Raw genomic sequence first — 25,903 nt, forward strand, 5'->3', positions numbered from 1 at the left:
AGCACTGTGAAGTGCAGCAGTGCTGAAGAGTTTCCTGGTATCAAGGAGGTCCCTTGTGCCGAGCTCAGCACTGGCCTCACTTCCACAGTCTGTGGCAAGGGAATATCGGGATGTGGTACTGACAGACCCGAAGGTTCAACAGTGCTGCCAAGCATTGAGGCTGAAGATGCCATAGCCCTGGCAAAGTACTGGACCAAAGGAGAGCTTGAGATGGAAAGGCAGAGGAGGTTCACCACTGCCTGATATGCCAGCAGTGTGGAAACAGCCATTGCCAGCATCGGTACTGGATCAACAGGTGCCTTAGGGATGGAACTGGAATCAGTGGTACAGGATCTCCAACACTCCTATCCCATACCAAGAAGTGATTAGAAAGACCTGCTCCATCCTATAGCTGTATTCTTTCTGGAAGAGGAAAAAGCGCCCCCATGAGGCCTGGAGTGACCCCAGTTGGTCTTATCAAAACTTTTCCTCTGCACACTCAATGAGAAGTAGCTTCTTTGCCTCTCCAGAGAGGCGCCAGTTGCAGAGTGTGAGCCAGTACCATGCACTGAGGTTGATGGTGACCTTCGATTTGATGTAGGCTTTGGTGCTGAGAAAGGCGTCATGGACTGCTAAAGAAGTTGCTGCTTTAGGCAAAGGCCAAGGTCTCTAGCCACCTGAGTCCATTTTGTGAATGATTTACAAATCAAACACCACTCTTTGATGTGAGGGTTGTTGTCAAGGATTGCCCCTCCACACGACAGACAATTTTTGAAACCTGGTGAGGGCATCACCAGGGAAAACACTGAAGTGAGCTAACTAACTAACACTAATGCTAAGGGTACTTCATAAATAAATGCAATTAGAACAATTAATTCAAAACCTGCGGCATTGTGAGGTTAAGAACCACACAGAGCTCCAACTCCAGCCATGGGCAGTAAGAAGTAACTGTGGTGGGCAGGGCGAAGTGGTGCTGCCTCATATAGCCAGGGAAGGGGCTATGACAATCAGGCGAGATTGCTGACTTTTACAGGTATTGCTAGGCAAAATTGTCTAGCTAAGTGGAATACACAGCTGCATCTACTCAAAGAAGAACTACATCTCCCATAATGCATTTCCCCTGAGCAGTGCATCATGGCAGTTACATGACTATATGTGCAGTATAGAAGATGTAGTCCAACCAGGGAGCATGGCCCATAGGAGAGAATGGGGGCCAGAACAACACTTCAGTTAATAGAATATGGAAATGAACTACATTTCAACATTGAACCGCAACAAACCAAGACAAAACATTTCTAATTCAAAGTGTTGAAATGTTTCAGCTGAAAATATTGAAAGGAAACATTTCTGAATCAAAAGTTTTTGGAATTTCCACTCAATAGCAAATTTTGACTGTTTCAAGTTTTCATCCCATTTCAGGACAAAAAACAAATGTTGAAATGTTGGAATTTCCTGAGATGCAAATTCCAAATTTCACTCAGTTCTTCTTGGGGCTATATCATAAATCCATTTGAAAATTGAAGCTGGTTCAGAGCACAGCAGCCTGCTAGCTAAGCAAGGTCTCTCATCTATCACAGCTGTGCCTTGCAATTTGCACGGGCTTCCTGTGGGTTTTTCGGTGGAGTTTAAGGTGTTGGTTTTGACCCATAAAGTACCTAATGGCTTGCGATTTGCCTACTAGAGAAACAACCTGTGCCATTCTGCCACAGCTGAGATCAAAAGGTAGAGACACCCTAATACAAAAGAAAGGGAGAATCTGGTAGAACTTTCTCTGTGAGGACCCCTCTGCTTTGAAAGATGCTGCCTGGATCGATGTTGGGTCCAATCTTATTTAAACTGCAATTCTACTGTAAAAGGTCACCATGTAAAAATAGCACCTTTCCATTCAGCAACCTACTTCTGTTGTATATTCAGATTCATATTTGCTGTTATGAGTTATCCCAGTAGTATGCTTTGTTGCTGTAAACCATGCAAAAACAGCACAACCCTGGGAGAGATTTTTTTTGTATCATCAACAGAATCGTTTTTGCAGATTTTTTTTTGCATCATCAACAGAATTGTTAACTAATCTCCATTTGCCTGGCCATCTGTACAAATCATTGTTTTCAAATTATATGCTAAAATACACCTGTGCAATCCCACTGAAGTAAATTAAGAGCAGTATTTAACTTGAAGAATCTGTATTATTGGTGATTATGTATGGGCTAGAGAGAACAGTGTTAGACTTAAATATCTGAGGTTGAGTCTGGCAGTTAGAAAAATCACCTTTTTATTGGGACACTGAGTACATTTGATATGGAAATCCCTGAGAAAACACCAAGCATGGAACCTCACAATATTATTTTATGGTCATCTTTCAGAGTAGAACTGAACTATAATATCTTCATTCTGATTCTGTAAGAGGAAACAAGGATCATGTCAATTAAATTAATTGAAGTTACTAAATTATAATAAAGAAATCATATAAAAAGATTTAAAGAGGTTACAAATAATGCTGGTCCAAACTTTTCTGACTGAGCAGTTTTCCATTAGAAAATGCTGATTAGATTAAATTGAAATGTTTTGTGGGAACACATCAATTTTATCAATATTAATTCAATAGAACTGAAATGCCACATTGACTTGTATGTTATATTGTATATTATACTTTACTATAAAAGTTGAAACGTAAAAAATTATGATATATACTATATGATAGTCAAAACAAAGTATAAACAAAATCTTTTGACTGTATCAAAATGAAACATTTCAATAAGGTTAAAACAAAATAGGATGACATATTTTGTTTTACAAACAATTCCCAGATTTGATCTTTTGTCCCAGTTTGTGACAAAAAAAACCAAACCTATTCAAAATCTTGGAATTGTTTGTGGGACCAAAATTCAGACTCTTGGCCAGCTCTAATTACAAACATGGGAAAGAAATAACAAAATTAGATTCAACCTGGAAAAATACAAAACAAGACTGGAAGGAACCTGTAAGTTAATAGAGGCAAATAAGACGTTGGGTGATAATAGACAGCAAACTAGTATATTGCAATGAATTATGGGAGCAAAACAAGTCAACATAATATTGGGCTGCATACCCACAAGCATAATATCATGGAGCAGGGAGGTAACAGTACACAGTGCTGGTGGCTCTGCTTCTAGATGCTGTGTTCTGGTCTGTGTGTCTCAGTTCCAGAGAAGGGACTAACAGAGAGACCGGAGGGTAGGTGAGAAAGAAGTAGGGATAGAAAGGACTGATAGAAGGGGGGATTTTTGAGGAACACCCTTATCAATTGACCTTCAAACAGTTTTGAACACTGTTGTTTTGAAAGGCCGGCAGGTATGCTGAAAAACATACCATAGGAAACAATCCTAGCTTGGCAGAGTGATTGTATAGATGCCTGTTAGGTTCTTTCTATGTCTAATTTCTATAATTTGTGATCAAAAGATGACATAAATGATAGCTCTGGAGTGTTTACAAAGAAAACTAAGTTGCCTTTATAATTTATAGACCACAAATATTGGTATCCTTATTACAGTAATTGCTCATTAGAGTTGATTACATAAGTCAGCATGACAACTTATTTGAATAAATGTAGAGTTTGGAAACTTATATGGCCTGAACACATCATCTACAATATATTGATGTGGCTTGTGTATGGATTAGGATGATTGGATGGACTAGCAGTGTCATTTATTAAGAGACCTGCCTGAGCTGACAAATGTATATTGTCAGTACTGGCTTCATGAGAAATTGATTATTTGCCCTCTAATGGCCATGAGATGCTGACTTCCCTTTATCTCTTCAATGTAATTTAGAGCCCTCACCAACTCATACCATGGCAGGCATGTAGCGCTTTTCTGAATCTACTCTAAGTCACACACAAGGCTAAGGATTTGTCTATACTACGGCTAGATCGACACTGCTGAGATCAGTGCAGAGGGGTCTAGTGAAGACCCACTAAATTGATGGCAGAGCACTCTCCAGTTGACCCTGGTACTCCAGTTCCCCAAGAAAAGTAAGGGAAGTCGGCAGGAGGGTGTCTCCTGTCGACACTATGCAGTATAGATACCATATTAAGTCGACCTAAACCATGTCAACTCCGGTTATGTTATTCACGTAACTGGAGTAGCGTAACTTGGGTCAACTTACCCCGGTAGTGTAGACAAAGGCGTAAGTATTCTACTTCCCAACTTTGTGATAAGACTGAAAAGAACAGAAAAGGAGGCACAAACTAGTGACTCTTAAAATGTAGAGCTGTGGGGGAAAGTACATCTCATATCCAGAGTATCTAATTTCTCTCAGTGGAAATGGAAGGATTTACCCTAGAGATCCAAGGGCCAAAAAAACAAAACCTTGTTTTAATTTAGCTTAAATATGAGCAATAGCTTTGTTATGATAATTAAACATTCATTTGGCAAAAGCTAGCATTAATATCACAACTGAGGAATAACAGTATAGCTTGAATGCTGGTTTGTGTTTTTAACGCATCAGCTCTGATACCCTGAGAGAGCAAAGTTTGTTTCCACACAGGAAAAGTGGTTGAACTATTAAACCTTATTGTTTCATAATACAGTGTAAGTACAAACAAAGCTGATATAAGTGATTTTATAACCAAAGTCCACATGAGACCGGAGATAAACCTTTTTTAATTAGCTGTCAAATTAGGGTAGATATATTTTTGATGTTTTTAAAAAAGAGGTCATTAAAAGTCTACCATGATCTCTGTTGGATGCTATTGATAATGAAAAAAAGGAATTAGTCCTTTAATCCAGTCTGGTTCCATGGGGAATTGAACAATACACTATTCAGAAATATTTAATAAAATGATTCATAATATAGTTATTTTCATAGTTTCTATGCCAACAATATTGTAGAGGCCACAAATGCTAATAACTATATTGGCACAGCTTTAGGATAATCTTCTAATCTGCCCTGCCAATGCACAATTCAAGCATTGCTGTTAGTTAATAATAATTAAATCCCTAAATATTTTAACATGAAAAATGCAAAACACAGCATATTCTATAAGAGTAATTTGTTATAATCAGATCTGAAATATACAAATGCTACTGAAAGTCAGTGACTTACTGTAGGGTACTATAGTAAGTACTATGATTAGCTAACGAAGGGTGGGAAAGTTTGAAGAAAATCTGATTTAAAATACAAATACTTTGGAATTTTGATATTCATTTTAACTACCCTTTAGTGGCCTAGTCTTCCACTGATGTGGTGATGATTTAACACTTGCAAATTCCACTATCAGTAATAGGAGTTATGTCCATAAATCTCCCGCAAATTGGCAGAAAGGTAGGCCCAAACTTACGGTTAAGTTGCTAGCATTCAAGCTAGAATATAGGTAACATATTAAGCCAGCATTTAGATATTGACTGCCCGTAAATCTAACCCAAAAGACGTTCTGGCCAAAAAAAAAAAAAAAAGAAGCAGCAATGAAGCATCGCAAAAATGTCTCAAATGAAGCTCAAAGCAGGAATCTCCAGTCTCAGATTCTCATTGCAAGTGAGCTTTGCTTACTGGTGTCCGGTTGGAATAAAAACAACAGTGTCAAACAATTTATTTGATCCGCTGACTTAACCTGTATTTCAAAATATTTACAAATAGGGTTACTATCTAAATATTGACTCTAACAGAGTTCCATTTAGCAGTCTAGGATTTAACTAAACCAAGGAGTCAAAATACAAGGATTTGAAGCACAGTATATTTAAATGGACAGGTTCAAGTTGGATTTGGAGAGGGATGTTAAATAATGTCTTCCCAGTCACTAAAGTGTAAGTTATGTCAAAGAAAACACCAGGAAAAATAGGCCTCTGTCTCTAATTGCAACTTGTGAGGTACTTTTCGGCTCTTTTGGTCATAGCTTAAAGAGTCACTATGGTGTCTTTAGAAGCTTGCGTTTGACCATTTGTTTACACAGGGCTTTCACAATTTATAAATCCAAGAGAAATTTTTCAAGTGATAAAGCAGGTGCTAAGCTGCACTAATAATATTACAGAGTCCGCGTTTACGACCCAGCCACACAAAGAAGATGACCTCAGAGAGTAAAATTTAAACTGATCTGAGACACAATGAAAGATAGCCAGGCAGGGATACAACAGCCAGAAAGAATGTAAAATCAACAGGTTAAACAACGCATGCACCATTTACTATTAAAATGTAGTTGCAAATTAATACACTTCCTTTTTCACAGAAACTTACCATGGATCTGCACAAACCAGAGAGGTGTGTACAGAGACACTAAAGATATGTGCAAAAGTAGGCAAGCTGATGCACATGAAAAAATAGGCATGTATGTCATTGTATGAAAATCACAACCAAAGATCCTGTTCCTATTGACTTCAGTGGCATAATTCCTACGGGCTGCAATCATATAGGATCAAGCCCCAAATGTCTAACATACTGTATGTAGCACTTATTTAGAAGTTGCTAAACTAGTTACTAAAATTGATATTTATAAATGCTATGATTTAAATAATGTGATATATTAGTACAAATAAGATCGCTTTTGCATAGAAATTTCTGACACACGAACAGAGGGTGAAAGTCCCTATGTGTCCAACACATGTAGTACAATACACCTGGTACTCACTGTGCAGATCACTTGTATAGTACCAAAACCCACTGAAAATCCAAAATGCTCCAAACAAATACAAAAGTACTAGGTATGTTGAGAAAATACAGAATGTTATCACCAGTACAAAGTTAACATTTACCGCCAGTTAACACACATGTTCTCTGAGATAAGGTAACACATTTATTTCCTATTCTAAATAAAGGGAAATACTGCAGTACTTCACATATCACATTTGGTAAACTACTGATGGTGAAATCCTGGCTCTACTCAAGTCAATGGGAATTTTACCATTGACTGCAATGGAGCCCTGACTTTCTAGTGGTAACCACTGGTACACTGAGTCAAAATCTTAAAAAAACAAAAAGGGAAGATACTGCACCACTGGGCTAGCTAAAAGGATGCTCTATCAAATTCTCAATTACAAGGAGAAATGAAGGTAGCAAAGCTTTGATCAGGAGACATTCTTCAAGTGAGCCTTATATAAAGTAAGTCATTTCTAACTTTTTCTTCTGTTTTCAGTGTGTATTGGAGATAAACATTTGTCCCAAAGTGAGATTTAGCCATGTATAGCCTCTTTAATCACCTGAAATAAAAACATGGAAACAAAGGAATGCTTCTGCTGTAGATACACAAGGGATCACAGACCATAACAAAACACGCGAGTCAGATCTTAATAAAGTCTCTTTGGTTTTATGTTCTACATTAACAGTCTCTTTTACGAATGCAGCTCATCACAATCATAATAAGTGCTGGAACTAGGGGAACTGGGGGTGCAGCTGCATCCTCTGACTTGAAGTGGTTTCCATCATATACAGGGTTTATAGTTTGGTTCAATAGCTCTCAGCACCCCCACGATACAAATTGTTCCAGCACCACTAATCACCGAATGGTACATTGTAGTTGGAAGCATGATCTTGTGGATCAATCAATATTACATTTTGACAGTGTAACAACTACAGAAACATCTCTTGAAAACTGTGTACTGAACCTGTGTAGTGTACACCTTTCAGTACATATGTTTTTTTTCTATGAGATGACCTAGGCCTTTGTTCAGCTTTTTTCCCCTCCTATGATATAATGCAATAGCTACATGAAGCTCAGTAACTGATTATACCTCTAAAGGAAAGGAGAGAGACCAGTTACAATTGAGGTATCTATCATGGACTTTTAATACCACCAAATGTACAATAAAAGAAAGAGCTTATGAACTCAAACCCACCCGGAACACCTGACAACATTAGGACATGAAACATCAAATATAGGTTCTAGTTCCATCTTGTAAACATGTTAAACTAGCAGGAATTGAAACCTTTGACTAATTCTTACTCTATTTTTCCTCTTTTCCTCCCAAAGAAAATAACACAATCCTTTCAAGAATGCGAATAGTGGGACATATATACAGTCCTCACTCCTCATGTTAACCTCCCATTCACTCCAATGGGAATTCTGGACTTGGAAGTATATAGCCCAGAATGCAGATCTGAGAAGCAGCATGTTTGGCAGGTGGGGGTTTCACAGAGATAGTACCATAAGCAAGAAGGTTAATTTAAGAACCGTACATAAATTAAAACAAATCTCAGACATGCAGTGCAGTTACGACATCAAAATCTGGCCCAACAATTCCCCTGCCAACAACCACAGATGCCGCAGAGAAAGATGAAAATGTATGTTTACGAGCATGATAATAATTCTGTATCCATAATACATCCATTACAAGGTGAACTTGTGCATCTATTCTACATTTAAGCATTTTTTAAAAATGTCCATAGCCTTAAAAATACAGGATTGTGTCACGTGAGTGTAACCCATGTGCCTAATAGGGAGATATCTGGTTAAGAGCCCCATTGTGGGGAGAAAGAAGTGAGCTGTGTCTGGGTTATTGTTGCTAGGTGGATTTAGCACTCCACATGCAGAAGCTTCTGGAATTGGGTATGGTAGTTTTGGGTATGCTCTAGTAGGTTCCCTATTGCTGGGGTCAGACTCCATGACGGCAAGCAGTCTGGGCAGCTGCTGTGCAGCAGCTTATGTGCCCTGTGTGAGTTGGGAGAAGCTGAGCCCAGGAGCTGAAAGCAGGCTCTTGTCCCTAACTCTGAAACATTTTGCAGCAGGGTTTTCTTTAAATCTAAATATTTAACTGAGTGATTGGTTAATCAGTTAGCTGACTGGCTAGCAATGATTTCAGCAGAGGAAGAGTTTGCATGGATTCCAGCTGAAGATTCCTACAAGCAAGTGGAGGGAAGATGGTGTTTTAGACTCAGCAGACTGTATAGATTTGGTGATCAAAGACTAACTGAGACTTAGGCGAACAAAACCTAAGCTTTTGGGAACTTTCAGTTTCTTCTCACTGTATTTCTGTGGGGACTGAACTGTTCAGATTTTAATTTGTTTTCTTTATTTATGTTTATGTATAACTGTGAAGGTAATGTCTGTGGATTATAACATAACCATGTCATGTTGTAAAAATTAGATTGTGTGTTTCTTTATCATAAGATTTTATAAAGTTATTTAATTAAATTCTTTCTTTAGTTCCTTTTGGGACTTGAATGTGGGGAGGTTGACCCTGTGCAATCCTTGATGAAAATCCTTAGAGACTAAACTCTGGGTCTCCAGCTACTCTTCTATAGGAGTTGGGGGTTTTGTAGGCACTGGAGAAGGGTAATGAAGTGAACTCTAGCCCACCCAAAGGTTACATGAGCACCTATACATAACAGACCATGAATTGAACATAGGCTGAAATCCTGGCTCCACATAAGAGCCACATTGGGGTTGCAAAACTGTACAGAGGGCCAGGTAGAGAAGGCTGTGCCTCCCCAAACAGCCTGGCCCCCGTCCCCTATCCGACCCCTCCCACTTCACACCCCCTGACTGCCCCCCTCAGAACTCTCCACCCATCAAACCTCCCCCCACTCCTTGTCCCCTGACTACTCCCTCCTGGGACCCCCACCCCTAACCACCCCCCAGGACCCCACCCCCAGAACCTCCTCCCCATCCAACTGCACCCTGCTCCCTGTCCCCTGACTGCCCCCTGGGATCACCTGCCCATTGTCAAACCCCCCAGCCCCAGCCCCCTTACCATGCCACTCAGAGCAGCATGTCTGGCAGCCCCGCCCTCCGACCAGAGCCAGACACGCTGCCACGCTGCCCTGCAGGAGCTCGCAGACCCACCGCCCAGAGCTCTACCCGCGCGGCCGCATAGCTGTGGGGGAGGGAGGACAGCGGGGGAGAGGCTGGGGGCTAGCCTCCCAGGCCAGGAGCTCAGGGGCTGGGCAGGATGGCCCCGCTGGCCGGATGTGGCCTGCAGGCCGTAGTTTGCCCACCTCTGCACTAAGTACTAACTATAGTACTTAGTGGCTATGAAATTTCAAAGGTTAATGAAGCAGGTCACAATGAGTAACGGAGGTGAGGATGTAGAACTTATGCCTTTTTTATTTAAGTTAAAAACAACATGATTCATTTGACTTTCGCAGAATCACAAAAACAAACACATGAAAGAAACTCTTTACATCAAAAACCTGAACCTTTGAGATATACCCAGAATGAGTAATAACAATAATAACCAGCACAATAAGAAGTGACAGCTGATCACTCTGCCACACTGCATATGGCATTTGAGCACAAGGCATGAGTTCTGGTTAGCTGCTCATTGACATATAGCAACATAAATTTGAAATTGACATGGGATGCTTGTACAGATTCTGAGTGGTGATTTCCTTGTGCCTTTTGATGGGTCTTATCTCAAAAAGTCACCCTATTTTGGGACTCCCTTTGACAAGAGCAGCTTATTCTTACACCACTACAAAAAGTGGAAGGACAGGACTATAAGGCAATACTGAATAGCTTCATTTCATTAAGCTTAGTCACCATTGTATAAAGTCCCTTGAAAGTGACCTGGTAAGGGCAAACTGTGTCAGCAAGACATTAGGGATTTCCCTGACCTCCTACACGGACAGGCAGTGGGAGCTGCATTTCAATCCTTTAGACTGTAGGTAAAAGATTGTGCTATTCCAAAATGTATTCAAAACTGATGGCATTAGTTTTAAAAGCCTGGAGACTATCCAGAAACCCTTTTAGCTAATCTTTCAACCCACTGAGAGATTTTACAGCTAAAAAAGCAGAGAAATTATTCATCTAATTATCAATGAGATAAAGTAACTTTTGCGTTCATTTCTGTCTCAACAAGATTCAAACAACCTTGACAAGCCTAGATATTTTCCCTAAAATGCTTGGAATAATTAAAGCTACCTGATTTCAGATGCTCAGTTTACAGATTTTTAAAATAAAAAGAATCCACACGTTTTAATCTTCTGAATCAAGACACCACAATAATGTTGGTATCATTTTAACTGCTACAAAGACAATAATTATTAACCTTAAAGTATGATATCTAGCAACAAAAGTATAATGGCTGATAATGATGGTATTACCACTTTTCTTCTCCATTTTGAAAGACAGTATTGTAACCAATATTCATTGCACCCACGTGTGGTTTCTTCTTTCTGCTTGGTACCAGTCCTTTACCAAAGGCTGGAAAAAACAGGGGGTGAAATTCTGGCCCCTTGGAAGTCAGTAGCAAAACTCTCAATGACTCCAGTGGAGCCAGGATTTCACCCAGAGTGTTACGGATTCCTCATCCTTTCAATCTAAGGATGATTCTTTGATCTAATTTACCATTTCCTCTCTTTTCAGCTGAAAATTTTGGATATATTTCTATCTAAGCAGATAGAGAAAGTAACCCAAAGTGCAGATGACCCAGTCAAAAGACAAAAAGAGAAAACTAGTTACTTTAATGCTACAGTGCTCACAGTTTATGATACATAAATTCAGGTTCACCTTGGTCAGTGTTTACCTCTGGGGCCACACAAGCTCGATTTTCACCTCAGCTGAAGTCTACTTGTTTTTGAGATTTGGCAGCCTTTTCATACGTCCTTGGCCTGTGAGATATAAAAACAGAATTTGGGGCCGTCTCTCAAAGAGTAAGTTATTGCTTGTCCAAAAAAGTTATTAGCTAAATAGCTATAATAGCTAATGGAACAGGCATGGATAAGGAATTTCTATTAGAATTTTTCTACAGAAAACTTACATTTTCCTGCATTATTTTTGTTAATTGGAAAACCTACCTAAATTAAGGGCCAGATCTTCAGCTTGAGTAAATTGCAGCAGTTGACTTCAATGGAACTACATGGATTTACATCAACTGAGGATCTGGGCCAAAGTGTGTACCTAATTTTATTTTAATACCATCTTATCAATACGGAACGCGACAAAAGAAATGCACTTTGTATGCCAGACACCCATAGTATAATCAGAATAAATTGGAGACTCAACAGGAAACCTACAGTAATGTGAAGCAAACTCTGGGTAAAATTTTTAAAAGAGCGTAGGAGACTGAGAAGCCTAAAGGCCAGATTTATGAAACTCCTATGAGGCTCTGATCTGCATCTTTAGGTGTCTAAATACCTTAAAGAAATTGGCCCAAAGAAATTTGTCCTTTCAATGAGACTTAGGCTTCTAAGTGACTGTGCGTATGTCTACAATGCAATAAAAGACCTGCAGCTGGCCTGGATCAGCTGATTCAGGTTTGCCGGGCTATGAAATTGTAGTGTAGACATTTGGACTCAGGCCAGAGCTTGAGCTCTGAGACCCCATGGGAGGGGAGGGTTCCAGAGCTTGAGTCTGAATGTCTACACTGAAATTTTATAGCCCCGCAGCTCAAGCCCTGCAAGCCCAAGTCAGCTGACCCAGGCCAGCTGCAGCTGTGCTGTGGATCTCTTATTGCAGTGTAACCATACCCTTTAGGTACTTTTGAAAATTTTACACTATTTATATATAAAAGAACTGTCTGTATATAATCCATGAATAATGTTAGTGAGAGCCATCATGCATTAATACATGTCATCCATCAGAGAATAGATAAATAGATACACAAACATTTGACAAAAACAAGGAAATATTTAATGGAGGGGAAAAACAAGATAGTCATGAAACCATCTAACATCAGAAGATGGATTAACATCTAGGAGCGTCAACAGAAAAGTCCCAAGAATATGCCACAAAGTAGGAACCAAAGGTGCTGTCGGAGGGATGGCCTATTGGTGGAGGGCTATATGTATTTAACGTAGCTGAACAGTGATATTTTGTAGGGACTTCTAGAAGTTGGATAGCTCGGATAAGCATCATCATGAATGGATGCTCATCCAAAAACAACTGCCAATCCTTTTGTGGCTTCACTAGATTTAAAGGTAGTTTGGCATGCTGAGCCTGGTTCACTGTGTGCCGTTATAATTGCTGTTTGGAAAAGCAGAAGTAAAGGAGGAGCAGAATGATCCTGTTTTGAATAACTATCTAATTTTACCTCTGAATATTTGACCAGAGACAGCCACTGAAACACAGTAAAGTTCAGGCAATTTTTTTACTGACTAGCATTCATGTAGCAGATTGAGCCAAATATGTATTTTTGCAAAAAACTACTATTGCAATCCAGTTCCACACTCCGTGGCTGTCATTACCTTTGTCTTTCCTAGCAAGTGTTCTCTTGCAATTTGGCTATCTCTGCCCTCTATTTTCACAACTGTTAAAGAAAATATAATAGAATCATAGATTAGGGTTGGAGGAGACCTCAGGAGGTGTCAGGGTTCCTTCCCCACTCTGAACTCTAGGATACAGATGTGGGGACCCACATGAAAGACCCCCATGCTTATTCTTACCAGCTTAGGTAAAAACTTCCCCAAGTACAAATTTTTCTTTGTCCTTTAACAGTATGCTGCCACCACCAAGCATTTTAAACAAAGAACAGGGAAAGAGACCACTTGGAGACGTCTTCCCCCAAAATATCCCCCCAAGCCCTCCTTTCCTGGGGAGGCTTGAGAAGTAATATCCTAATCAATTTGTTACAAAATCATCAAAGACCCAAACCCCTGGATCTTGGAACAATGGAAAAATCAGTCAGGTTCTTAAAAGAAGGATTTTATTTTAAAAAAAAAGAAAGGTAAAAATCATCTCTGTAAAATCAGGATGGAAAATACTTTACACGGTACTCAGATTCAAAACACAGAGGATCCCCTCAGGGGAAAACCTTAAAGTTACAGAAAACAGGAAACAATCTCCTTCTTAACACAGGGAAAATTCACATAAAACAAAAGATAAACTAATCTGCCTTGCCGGGCTTACCTATACTGGTTGCAATATTGGAGACTTGGATTAGGATGGGTTGGAGAAGATGGATTTCTGTCTGGCCTCTCTCAGTCCCAAGAGAGATCAACCACGTAAACAAAGAGCACAAACAAAACCCTTCCCTCCCCCACCCCCCCAAGATTTGAAAGTATCTTGTCCCCTTATTGGTCCTTTGGGTCAGGTGCCAGCCAGGTTAGCTGAGCTTCTTAACCCTTTACAGGTAACAGGATGTTGCCTTTGGCCAGGAGGGATTTTATAGCACTGTATACAGAAAGATGGTTACCCTTCCCTTTATATTTATGACAAGAGGTCATATATTTCTAGCTCTCTTTTATCATCTAATTCTAGTTGGTATTTTTAGAGGGAATTCTAAGATCAGAAAGTTCCTGATGCAACTCCCAGGAAAAGTCCATGGAAGTTTGTCATAGATTTCAAAGGGAGCGGGACGTGGCCCAGAATTTGCATGTTTACAGTAGAAATTGAACATTTCTCTCTCTCCCTCTCTCTGCTGCCAGGAAAGAGTGGAAAAAATGGAGAAGACTAATTTTCTTGTTCAACTGACATACATGCTGCTAAAAATACTGTAATAAATGTGACAGATTTCAGAGTGGTAGCTGTGTTCATCTGTATCAGCAAAAACAAGGAGGAGTCCTTGTGGCACCTTAGAGACTAACACATTTGTTTGGGCATAAGCTTTGCCCAAATACATTTGTTAGTCTCTAAGGTGTAATAAATGTGTGTGCAATCATCACTCTGCTGGCCACAATGGCCATTTAATTTCATAGCAGCAGGTCGGATAGAAGTCAGAAGCTATTGCTCCAAAAGAATAAGTTCCCTTATCACCTGAGCTACAGAAGAAATGCAGTTAGTTGTTAGAAGTATATAGCCAGACTGGCGGACTACTCACTGAGTAAAGTACTACTCAGCAAGTATAATGGTGGCAAAATCTGTCCAACAGCATCTGTTGTTCAATAAAACAGTTCTTAATCCTTGGTTGCAGTGTTGCTGTAGCCATATTGGTCCTAGGATATCAGAGAGACAAGGTGCGTGAGGTAATATCTTTTGTTAGCCCAACTTCTATTGGTGAAAGAGAAGCTCTCAAGCTTGCACAGAGATCTTCTTCAGGTTCTTAATCCTGTCAGCAGAGGTGGTGCTGCACACACACACACACACACACGACAATTTGTTGAATTCAAAACATTCCAGTAATACATTTAAAAAAAACAACCATCAGAATAGGACGCAGCACCCTGAAATTCAACCTCAAGTGTTCATGCATTCTTTTTATTCCATGAAGCAGCACGTGATTTATGATTATATAAATAAAAAAGTAAAGAGCAAAGATTAAGGAAAACAATTTCTCCAGAAAATAGAAAATATGAGATATTGTCTTTGAAGGTTAAGATATGGGATTAAGGACTCTAAATCTTTTCTAAGATATTTCCATAGTGCAAATTAAAACCAATTCTTTAATGAAGGAATATCAATTAAACTAATGATTTGGGTTGTATTGTGAAAGTTTGCTCCATGATGACTTTTTGTCACCACATCTTTCAAATACACCATTTGAAAACAAGCTAATGCATTTTATAATTCAATAGCATCAGAGTAATGGGATGAGGTTGAAAAGCCTAGAGCCCAGTTATAAAGAACTCAAAGAGATCTAATTATCAGTGCTTTGTGCTATCAATCAACATGCCACATGACACATCCTCTGTTTTAGTGGAATTGCTTGGGAATAAGGTTCACTGCTTTGTGTGTGACTGACATGGGTCTCGAACAATGTAGGTGGTGAAAATTGCCATATGGTGAATATTAAATGAAAGTTGCTCTGCTATAAATCAAAGAATGCTGCTGGCTGTCATCATGAGAATTATACAATCACTTTTCAAAAGGGTCAAAAGTGGCTGCTTGTTTTGTTTCTGTGTTAGGTTGTATCACAAAACTAATTTCTCAGCTTCTCATACAAAAATATATTCCAGAGATACTGTTGAAACTGGGAGATTAAACATTTTATATGACTTTATTTTATCAGTTTGCAAAGTTTCCTGCAGTTTTGTTTGTTCTCTTTTTTTAAAAAAAAGCCCTCTAAAATACATCAGCATTCCAATCATTATTAAACACAAACCAACAAACACATACAATAAAAGGGAATATTTCACTAAAGAAACAGTTTCAGCTTCAAGCAAATAAGGAAAATGTCTTAATTTTTAAATATTTTATGTTAGTGTCCTTAAAACTTATGAAAATGAAATGCCTGGGAACACAGTAACAAAAAGCTGTGTAATAAAATCAGTACCTTAAAGTAATGTAGAAAAAGAATACCCCTCTTCTTAGGAAAAGAGGAGTTTACAGTGTCACTATTACTGTCAAAATGGTTTCTTCTTCCTCATATGTTATCGGATATTTGAGCACAATAATGTTTCAATAGTTTCTCCCACACACAAATGGAAATAGGCCACAACCTTTTTATACAGATTGTATGATGGCTAAAATCAAACCTGAGAGCTTTATAAGCTAAAAATGTATAACAGTTGATAATGCCTGTAAGACAAACTATGGGATTGGGTAAAACAGGAACTGTAAATACCTCACCAAGGTTCACCCAAAAAGAGCTGGATAGCAGAAAGCATTTTAAAAAAATAAATGGGGGCGAGAGAGCATGGGGAGGGAAAGAAAGCACCTTCCTGTGATCCTGCTGAAAAAAGCAATTCAACTCTTATGGTTTGACATATATTAAGTGATGTTCATCTATCTATTCCATGCAGATAAATGCAAGAACCACCACCCCAGGAAGAGAATGAACTATTCTGTGACCAACTATGGTGGAGCTCCATTATTAAATATTAATGTTTTAGGAGCCTGAGGAGAGTGCTTCAAGGGAGCCAATTTCTCCAGCAGTGAAAAGAGACAGAGAAGAGAACCATAGTGCCCAAACTGCAGATTCATCTTGCATCTTTAAGTAGAAATTAAAATATATCCCAAGCTACTGGCACATAGAATGGAGAGAGTGGATTATATACTCATAAAACTCATAATGAGTGTGCTTCATAAAGGGAAAAATTCAGCCTCTAACATATGGGCCTTGTTACCAAAGTGTACAGTTACCTCAACCTGTTAATTTCAACTGAATAGAATACTTCAGATGCTTATTTATTATTTTGGCCCATTGCTTAGATGCGATGATGAAGGATACTGTGGAAAAACCTCAAATAGGCAGAATCATACCTGTATTCCCAATGTACGACTTTTAATCAGTGTAATGGGTTCACATCTTATTCATTTATTTAAGTAAGAGGGAACTAGATGAGAATGACTTAACGTTTTGGCAGTGGACCCACTAGGAACAGCAATTTGGAGACTCCAAGAAATTAAGAATGTTGTAAGACGGGGGCAGGAGTATCAGGGATTCTAATTATGCTGATGACATCATGTTAGTATTATTTGACCAAGACAATAATTGAAGATATCTGATGGACATGACTTAATATCTGTTTTCCCATAAATGTGCCCATTGCACAAAACAAACAGGGACAATAGTGGTACAATTACTGCTTTCTGATTATTCTGCCCGGACTACATCAGCAGCGTAACAATTTGAGCGGATAGTAAAACAAATGATGTTTCTGGCCATTCTCATAGATGTTTTTTTCAGCCTCATGTTACTCAAGCTTGGAGGAACTTGACAAAAAAAAAAAGCAGAGTCTCAGCTTCCATTTGAAAAATAAGTTCCCTATTTTTTTCCCTGTGAGGATACCATTGAAACACAAACTGATAGAAAATGGTCACTTGTGTTGTGAGAAACAAGAAACCTCAGCAAACAGTTGGGGGCAGGGTGGGTGGGTCGGTGGGTGGGTGAAGGAAACTAAAGATGTTCCTGGCATGCCTGCTCATCTTACGTAAAATGAGTCACTTTAAATTTCAGGTCTATCCCAAAGAATCATCTCCCTACCTTTCCCGAAATCCCATGGTAGACAGGATATAGTTACACTGGGGGCAAAGAAGGAAACCAATTACTGATTCCCAGGAACAGTCAAAAATGCTAAAGCTGGCTCTGGGTATCCACCGCAACTCGGAAATTCATATATGAACTGCAATAAACTCATGTTTCAATATGGGGGGTGGAGGGTTAGATATTCATAATGAAAAAAAAGTCACCCCATAATTAAACTATTTTCCATGTTCTCCCTAGGAAAATAAATGCCACCAAAATAGCCTGCATAGATAGAATGATTAAAACTTTCAGGTGGCATTTAATAAACATCCAAGAATGAAACTGGATGACCTCCAAGCTCATCAAGCAAAGGGAGTATTGGGACTATCAAATTCAGAACTTTACTCTGTGGAACACAGTCGCCCTGAGATGATAGCTCACAGCAAGACTGTGGCTAATCCCTCAATATCGCAGCAGTGTGGAATTGCTGAAGGACATTGCTACCTACCAATACAAGTTTAATTCTTCCCCTGGAGGAGTTTAATAATCCTATGTGAAAATACATTAGGGAAATTTGAACAGAAGCCTATTAAAATGCAGGAAGAATTACTAGATTTTTACATAGAATTTACCACTTGGTATAATCCAAAAAAGGAAATTGATAGAATATTGTTCTAATGGAGAGACAGAGAATGCAGGAATCTATTTCAGTGGCTTCTAGTCTTTCACCGATTGTTGTGACTGGCAACACTCCCATTATCATAGAATCATAGAATCATAGAATATCAGGGTTGGAAGGGACCCCAGAAGGTCATCTAGTCCAACCCCCTGCTCAAAGCAGGACCAATTCCCAGTTAAATCATCCCAGCCAGGGCTTTGTCAACCTGACCTTAAAAACCTCTAAGGAAGGAGATTCTACCACCTCCCTAGGTAACGCATTCCAGTGTTTCACCACCCTCTTAGTGAAAAAGTTTTTCCTAATATCCAATCTAAACCTCGCAACTTGAGACCATTACTCCTCGTTCTGTCATCTGCTACCATTGAGAACAGCCTAGAGCCACCCTCTTTGGAACCCCCTTTCAGGTAGTTGAAAGCAGCTATCAAATCCCCCCTCATTCTTCTCTTCTGCAGGCTAAACAATCCCAGCTCCCTCAGCCTCTCCTCATAACTCATGTGTTCCAGTCCCCTAATCATTTTTGTTGCCCTTCGCTGGACTCTCTCCAATTTATCCACATCCTTCTTGAAGTGTGGGGCCCAAAACTGGACACAGTACTCCAGATGAGGCCTCACCAATGTCGAATAGAGGGGAATGATCACGTCCCTCGATCTGTCCGCTATGCCCCTACTTATACATCCCAAAATGCCATTGGCCTTCTTGGCAACAAGGGCACACTGCTGACTCATATCCAGCTTCTCGTCCACTGTCACCCCTAGGTCCTTTTCCGCAGAACTGCTGCCTAGCCATTCGGTCCCTAGTCTGTAGCTGTGCATTGGGTTCTTCCGTCCTAAGTGCAGGACCCTGCACTTATCCTTATTGAACCTCATCAGATTTCTTTTGGCCCAATCCTCCAATTTGTCTAGGTCTTTCTGTATCCTATCCCTCCCCTCCAGCGTATCTACCACTCCTCCCAGTTTAGTATCATCCGCAAATTTGCTGAGAGTGCAATCCACACCATCCTCCAGATCATTTATGAAGATATTGAACAAAACCGGCCCCAGGACCGACCCTTGGGGTACTCCACTTGATACCGGCTGCCAACTAGATATGGAGCCATTGATCACTACCCGTTGAGCCCGACAATCTAGCCAGCTTTCTACCCACCTTGTAGTGCATTCATCCAGCCCATACTTCCTTAACTTGCTGACAAGAATACTGTGGGAGACCGTGTCAAAAGCTTTGCTAAAGTCAAGAAACAATACATCCACTGCTTTCCCTTCATCCACAGAACCAGTAATCTCATCATAAAAGGCGATTAGATTAGTCAGGCATGACCTTCCCTTGGTGAATCCATGCTGACTGTTCCTGATCACTTTCCTCTCATGCAAGTGCTTCAGGATTGATTCTTTGAGGACCTGTTCCATGATTTTTCCAGGGACTGAAGTGAGGCTGACTGGCCTGTAGTTCCCAGGATCCTCCTTCTTCCCTTTTTTAAAGATTGGCACTACATTAGCCTTTTTCCAGTCATCCGGGACTTCCCCGGTTCGCCACGAGTTTTCAAAGATAATGGCCAATGGCTCTGCAATCACAGCCGCCAACTCCTTCAGCACTCTCGGATGCAACTCGTCCGGCCCCATGGACTTGTGCACGTCCAGCCTTTCTAAATAGCCCCTAACCACCTCTATCTCCACAGAGGGCTGGCCATCTCTTCCCCATTTTGTGATGCCCAGCGCAGCAGTCTGGGAGCTGACCTTGTTAGTGAAAACAGAGGCAAAAAAAGCATTGAGTACATTAGCTTTCTCCACATCCTCTGTCACTAGGTTGCCTCCCTCATTCAGTAAGGGGCCCACACATTCCTTGGCTTTCTTCTTGTTGCCAACATACCTGAAGAAACCCTTCTTGTTACTCTTGACATCTCTGGCTAGCTGCAGCTCCAGGTGCGATTTGGCCCTCCTGATAACATTCCTACATGCCCGAGCAATATTTTTATACTCTTCCCTGGTCATATCTCCAACCTTCCACTTCTTGTAAGCTTCTTTTTTATGTTTAAGATCCGCTAGGATTTCACCATTAAGCCAAGCTGGTCGCCTGCCATATTTACTATTCTTTCGACTCATTGGGATGGTTTGTCCCTGTAACCTCAACAGGGATTCCTTGAAATACAGCCAGCTCTCCTGGACTCCTTTCCCCTTCAAGTTAGTCCCCCAGGGGATCCTGGCCATCTGTTCCCTGAGGGAGTCGAAGTCTGCTTTCCTGAAGTCCAGGGTCCGTATCCTGCTGCTTACCTTTCTTCCCTGCGTCAGGATCCTGAACTCAACCAACTCATGGTCACTGCCTCCCAGATTCCCATCCACTTTTGCTTCCCCCACTAATTCTACCCGGTTTGTGAGCAGCAGGTCAAGAAAAGCGCCCCCCTAGTTGGCTCCTCTAGCACTTGCGCCAGGAAATTGTCCCCTACGCTTTCCAAAAACTTCCTGGATTGTCTATGCACCGCTGTATTGCTCTCACAGCAGATATCAGGAAAATTAAAGTCACCCATGAGAATCAGGGCATGCGATCTAGTAGCTTCTGTGAGCTGCCGGAAGAAAGCCTCATCTACCTCATCCCCCTGGTCCGGTGGTCTATAGCAGACTCCCACCACTACATCACTCTTGTTGCACACACTTCTAAACTTAATCCAGAGACACTCAGGTTTTTCTGCAGTTTCGTACCGGAGCTCTGAGCAGTCATACTGCTCCCTTACATACAGTGCTACTCCCCCACCTTTTCTGCCCTGCCTGTCCTTCCTGAACAGTTTATAACCATCCATGACAGTACTCCAGTCATGTGAGTTATCCCACCAAGTCTCTGTTATTCCGATCACGTCATAGTTCCTTGACATCACCAGGACCTCCACATTATTTCAATGTGGGCAGGAACTAATCACATCTCAGTTGGTTTCTGGTGCAATGGAGACATTTGAAGGATTTTAAAGTGGATTTGCTTTAGCAGCAGCAAAGTAACAGACACACATTGTTAGAGGACCTATTTGAGTTGCATAGTTGAAGGAGTGCACCATTTAAGCAAAAGCCTTTGCTGATGTCCCACATACTCTCTACAGCTTATTCCTTAACACTAGAGCTGGATGTGCTACTTCTTAGGTGTGCCCAGAGTTCTGAGGCTCTTTGCTGCCATCTGTCCTTAGTACCGGAAGCCTGGTCTGTACCTGCTGTGGGTCAGCTCCCCAACTTCCCCCACAGATAACACATGTACTCTCCTCTAGGCCTCACAGTCACTCAACAGGTTAGTGATTGGCATATCTCAATCCTCAAGCCCTCCAAGTGTCTCCCTGGAGTATCCAGCCCCTGGGCTGCTGGACACTTGCAGCATTCAGAGATTCGCTGCCTCCAAAGAAACAGCGCATTGGCTTACCACTTCCACCTCAGAGCCACTTAATTCACAGCACTTTGATATGTTTATTGTGAAATCAAAGATATGTCTATTTAACAAAGCATGGGTACTAAAGTAGCAGCAGGTAGAATTATCGGAAACAAATAATTACATATGAAATAAAACCATAACCCACATTCCAGGGCCTAGACTTAATTAATTAGAGACTCACATGTCTTACAGAATGCTGCTCAACCAAAATCCTTGCAGCACTTTACAGCCAGGTTGTGTGACCCTCGTTTACAGCCGGGTTGACTGTGACTGTTTCATGAGACAGATATGCTGTCAGCTTGCCTTCTAGGTGAAGCATCCATTATGTTTGCCTCCCAAGATATACGAATCTCAACCTGCTGTTCATTTCATCTTGTAGATTTCCTTTATTGCAGATCTCACAATCTCTCATTCTGCAACTGCCTTAATATGCAATAGGTATACAGTGTGGGGCATACAAAACCAAAATGGCCAGACAGGGAGACAGACATCTGTTACCTCCTGCCTGAAAGGAACATTTCTGAGGTATGTCACCTCCTGGCAACCTGCCTTAACTTCAAGACCTTAAAAAGATAATTTTTCAATACCAATACATAACACCTTAAATATTATCCATATATATTTTTTGCAATGATTATGATGACCAGTAGGCTACTGGCTCTCAATGAAGATCCAACATGCCATCCTTCAGTACAGATATCCAACCCAGGAGATCCCTGTAAAACTCTATGCACCTCATGCCCTCTGCCCATCGGGTCACACGGGGCACAATTTTTTAAGACAAAACTTTTTGTGTTGGTGGAAAGTACAGATTTAGTGACACTGAAACATTTCCTGAATTCAGCTCAGCCAAACCCAGCCAACCAACCAACCAAACCAACTAACCAACCAACCTAACAAACCAAAACCAAAACCAAAAAACCATCCTGATATAGGCAGAATGTTTCATTCTGACATTTTTTAAATTAAACATTTCAATCTTTCAGGTTGAAATAACTTTTTGTTTTGAAATTTCCCTCAATTAGAAAAGTTCAAAAACATGAAAACCAGTCAAAATTAAAATGAAATTCTTTCCAATCCTTCAATTCACCAAAAATTCAGGTAAAAATAATTTACAGTTGACCCAAATTACTAAAAAAAATTTTTTTGCACCTCCCTCAAAAATCCATTATTTGCACAGTTCTACTTATTACTAGTAATCTCTCACCCACTGACAGCCTGCCTATCTCTGAGGGCACAATGGGAGATCAAATGAAATGCAACTTTAAGTGACACTTGTGCCAGATTTCTGATTTCATTACCAGAATAGCAAAGAAAAACATGAAGTTAACTTATTTTAAAACATTACATAGGACTTATTAAACTCCATCTTAAAGACTTAGATGTTAGTTAAATGAGATGTGACTGTGTGCTTTCCATGTGTAATCAGATCGTGTCCAAAAAATCAAAATATTCTAATCAAGGATAATTGATTTGGTGTTATTAGGAATAAAAAAATCCACCCTGCTGCAAGTATTCCTCTTACATGATTTTTCAAACTGGCAGGATACAAACTTCATTTTTTCAAAAAGGATTATCATTTCACTGTCATGTCTAAGAAGGTGGAAATCTCAGAATGTTCCAACATTAGAAGAATGGAATTTGGCATGGCCTTATATGAACATTCACTATACAAAATAAGTGTCAGAAGACAATGTTTAATTCGTTATGGTCTGAATTAATTTGCGTATAAAGGAAAGAGTGGATATACACCATAGAGAGATCTTGGCTGTGATTTGACCACAAGAGTTTTAGCTTCAGCCTCTCAATAATCCTAAACTGCCTTAGGAAACAGCAGATGTGAAATCACAGCTGAGGTTGATGCTGATGTCTTTCCCCAAAGGCTTATGTATTCATATGCCCCAGGCAAGCCTATTCGCTGTTTTCAATAAATAGCACTAGGAAGGTGTTTTAAATTTCGTAAGATCTCTGTTCAATCACCCAGGTAGATAATGTGTTCTGGACACAACAAAGTAGTGACACTAAAGGGAATAGGAGTTCCAAGTTGCTCTGAAGGACCCCATACTTATTAAACCCAGAACTGCGAACACTTGGATTACACACATCAATAGAGACAGAATGACTTTGGGAGGCATGGAGAGATTTTGAATTACTGTACTTCTCAGCCCACAGGGAGAATTTTTGGCACGTTTTTGGAATTTATCCACAAATTCCTCATGTGCTGCTTAGATACAGTTGTGGTGATTGAAATAGGTAGGTCTGAATGGCCCTTTTTATTTTTCCTCATATTAGGTGTCCAGTGCCTGTGCCAGGACTTCTGCTAGCAGCAACATGCAAGGCCTCCTGAGCACTAGCCCTTGCTGGCAGTGACTGACAGGTTGCATAGCCTGTAAAAATGCCTCCTGAATTTGTCGCATATTACAATAATCTATAACCCACTAATAACCCTCCTTCCTTCCCTTCCTCCTGGTGAATGGAGGGGGTTAATGAGCCACTTCACCTTGAATGGTCCCTTGAAATACATGTAAACTACTTATGCTAAACAATCTGTTCCACCTTGTGACCATCTGAGTTTTCCAGACCTGAAGAGCAGCTCTTGAAAGCTTGTCTCTCTCACCAACAGAAGTTGATCCAATAAAAGATATTACCTCAGCCACCTTGTCTCTCTTCAGCAACTCTGATGGACAATGGAGAGTGAAATCCTGGCTCCGCTGAAGTCAACAGCAAAACTCTCAATGACTTCAGTGGACTCAGGATTTCACCCTGGTACTTTTGGGTAGCAACCCAAACTCAGTTTTATGGAGGGCTGCATCATTTTGTGTCATAACGAGAGGAAGAGATTCAGGACCGGAGAAGAAATGTCTCCAAAAGGAAATCATGTCCCCAAGTAGCCCATAGATTGCCAAGCAAAAGTGCACACATGTGTGTGCAGTGTATGGAATGAGGTAGGGAATATCCCTGCTGCTCCATTGTTACCAGGATGGGGGGTCTGGATTGATGTAAAAACATCAATGAGTTAGGGGGGTTCTTTGCTGGAAAGTCTGAAAGTCCCATTGCAATTGCCTGCACTTTGGTGGGTTAAATAAATAAGAAACTACACAACATTTAACTAACAAAGCTGTGCCAAGTCTTCACCATATTCACTTGCTTATATGTTGTGTGTCTACCCCCTTCCCTTCATGTTTGTATCTTTAGACTAGAAGCCCTTCAGGACAGGGACTGTCTCTTTTCTATGTCTGTACAGAACCCAGCACAATGGGTTCCCAGGCAGCATTTGGGGCCTTTAGACACTATCATTATAGAAATATTTACTACCATTCCTACAACATTTCAATAATTGTGGAGCATTGGCAGGGTGACAAATCTGCCTGTAGGGAACAGCTGAATAGGGAGCCCTACCTGGGATGTCTCTTTTCTGACCAGCTGCTGCTGTTGCTCTTCTGGATGGAATAGGATGGGAGGCCCAGACCCAGTTCCTGCCTGGTGGGAATCCTCACTCAGTGGTTTGAGCATTGGCCTGCTAAACCCAGGGTTGTATGAGTTCAATCCTTGAGGGGGCCATTTGCAGATCTGGGGCAAAAATTGAGGATTGGTCCTGCTTTGAGCAGGGGGTTGGACAAGATGATCTCCTGAGGTCCCTTCCAACTCTATGATTCTATTCTATTCTAAGTAGAGGAGGGTGATCTCTAGGAGAGCAGGACTCCTCTAGGTTTAACCCTTGCAGATGAAACAATGCACCCGTTTCAGCCACGAATCGTAGAAAATCAGGGGCAGAGCACACATTCTGCTCAAGCAGCAATTCTATCAGGTACTATAACACTGAGCAGGGTCTATTCTCTCATTGCCCCCAGGTAACTCTCAGCAATGCTATAGCATGAAGGGGAGACTAATGCCAATGGTTGGAATCAGCAGCTTTCTGTGTTCAAGCTCTTGTTTTAAAGTCACAACCAGGGAATTGAGATGATTGTTTTCATGATCTCATTCCTCATTACCCAATGTAACACTCAGAAGGCACAGCACCGTTTATCTCTCCATAAAACAAGGAGATGTTTGTAGACAGTGTCTCAAATAATGAAAACCTGGTGCTGCAGTAGAATTGCTCTGGAAAGGCTTGAAGAACGCATCTGAACATTTACAGTGCTAGGAAAACGTTGTTAACCCT

At 40.6% G+C, this 25,903-nt stretch overlaps 1 protein-coding gene across 5 annotated transcripts in view; it reads right to left on the reverse strand.

Moving 5' to 3' along the window:
* Positions 1-25,903, reverse strand: part of C2H8orf34 (chromosome 2 C8orf34 homolog) — a 366,689-nt gene that overhangs the window by 87,770 nt on the left and 253,016 nt on the right. For 3 of the 5 annotated variants that reach the window (XM_073330918.2, XM_073330919.2, XM_073330913.2), the window contains exon 14: positions 10,027-11,490. The exons of 1 other annotated variant lie outside the window; for it this stretch is intronic. In XM_073330918.2, coding sequence (XP_073187019.1) covers positions 11,447-11,490 — 44 coding nt within the window. In that variant the 3' untranslated portion in view covers positions 10,027-11,446. Of the gene's footprint in view, positions 1-10,026; positions 11,491-25,903 lie in introns of those variants that run through there. One more of the 5 variants, XR_012157171.2, reaches the window with a different exon arrangement.

Source organism: Lepidochelys kempii, chromosome 2, assembly GCF_965140285.1.
Source record: "Lepidochelys kempii isolate rLepKem1 chromosome 2, rLepKem1.hap1, whole genome shotgun sequence".
NCBI lineage: Eukaryota > Metazoa > Chordata > Testudines > Cheloniidae > Lepidochelys > Lepidochelys kempii.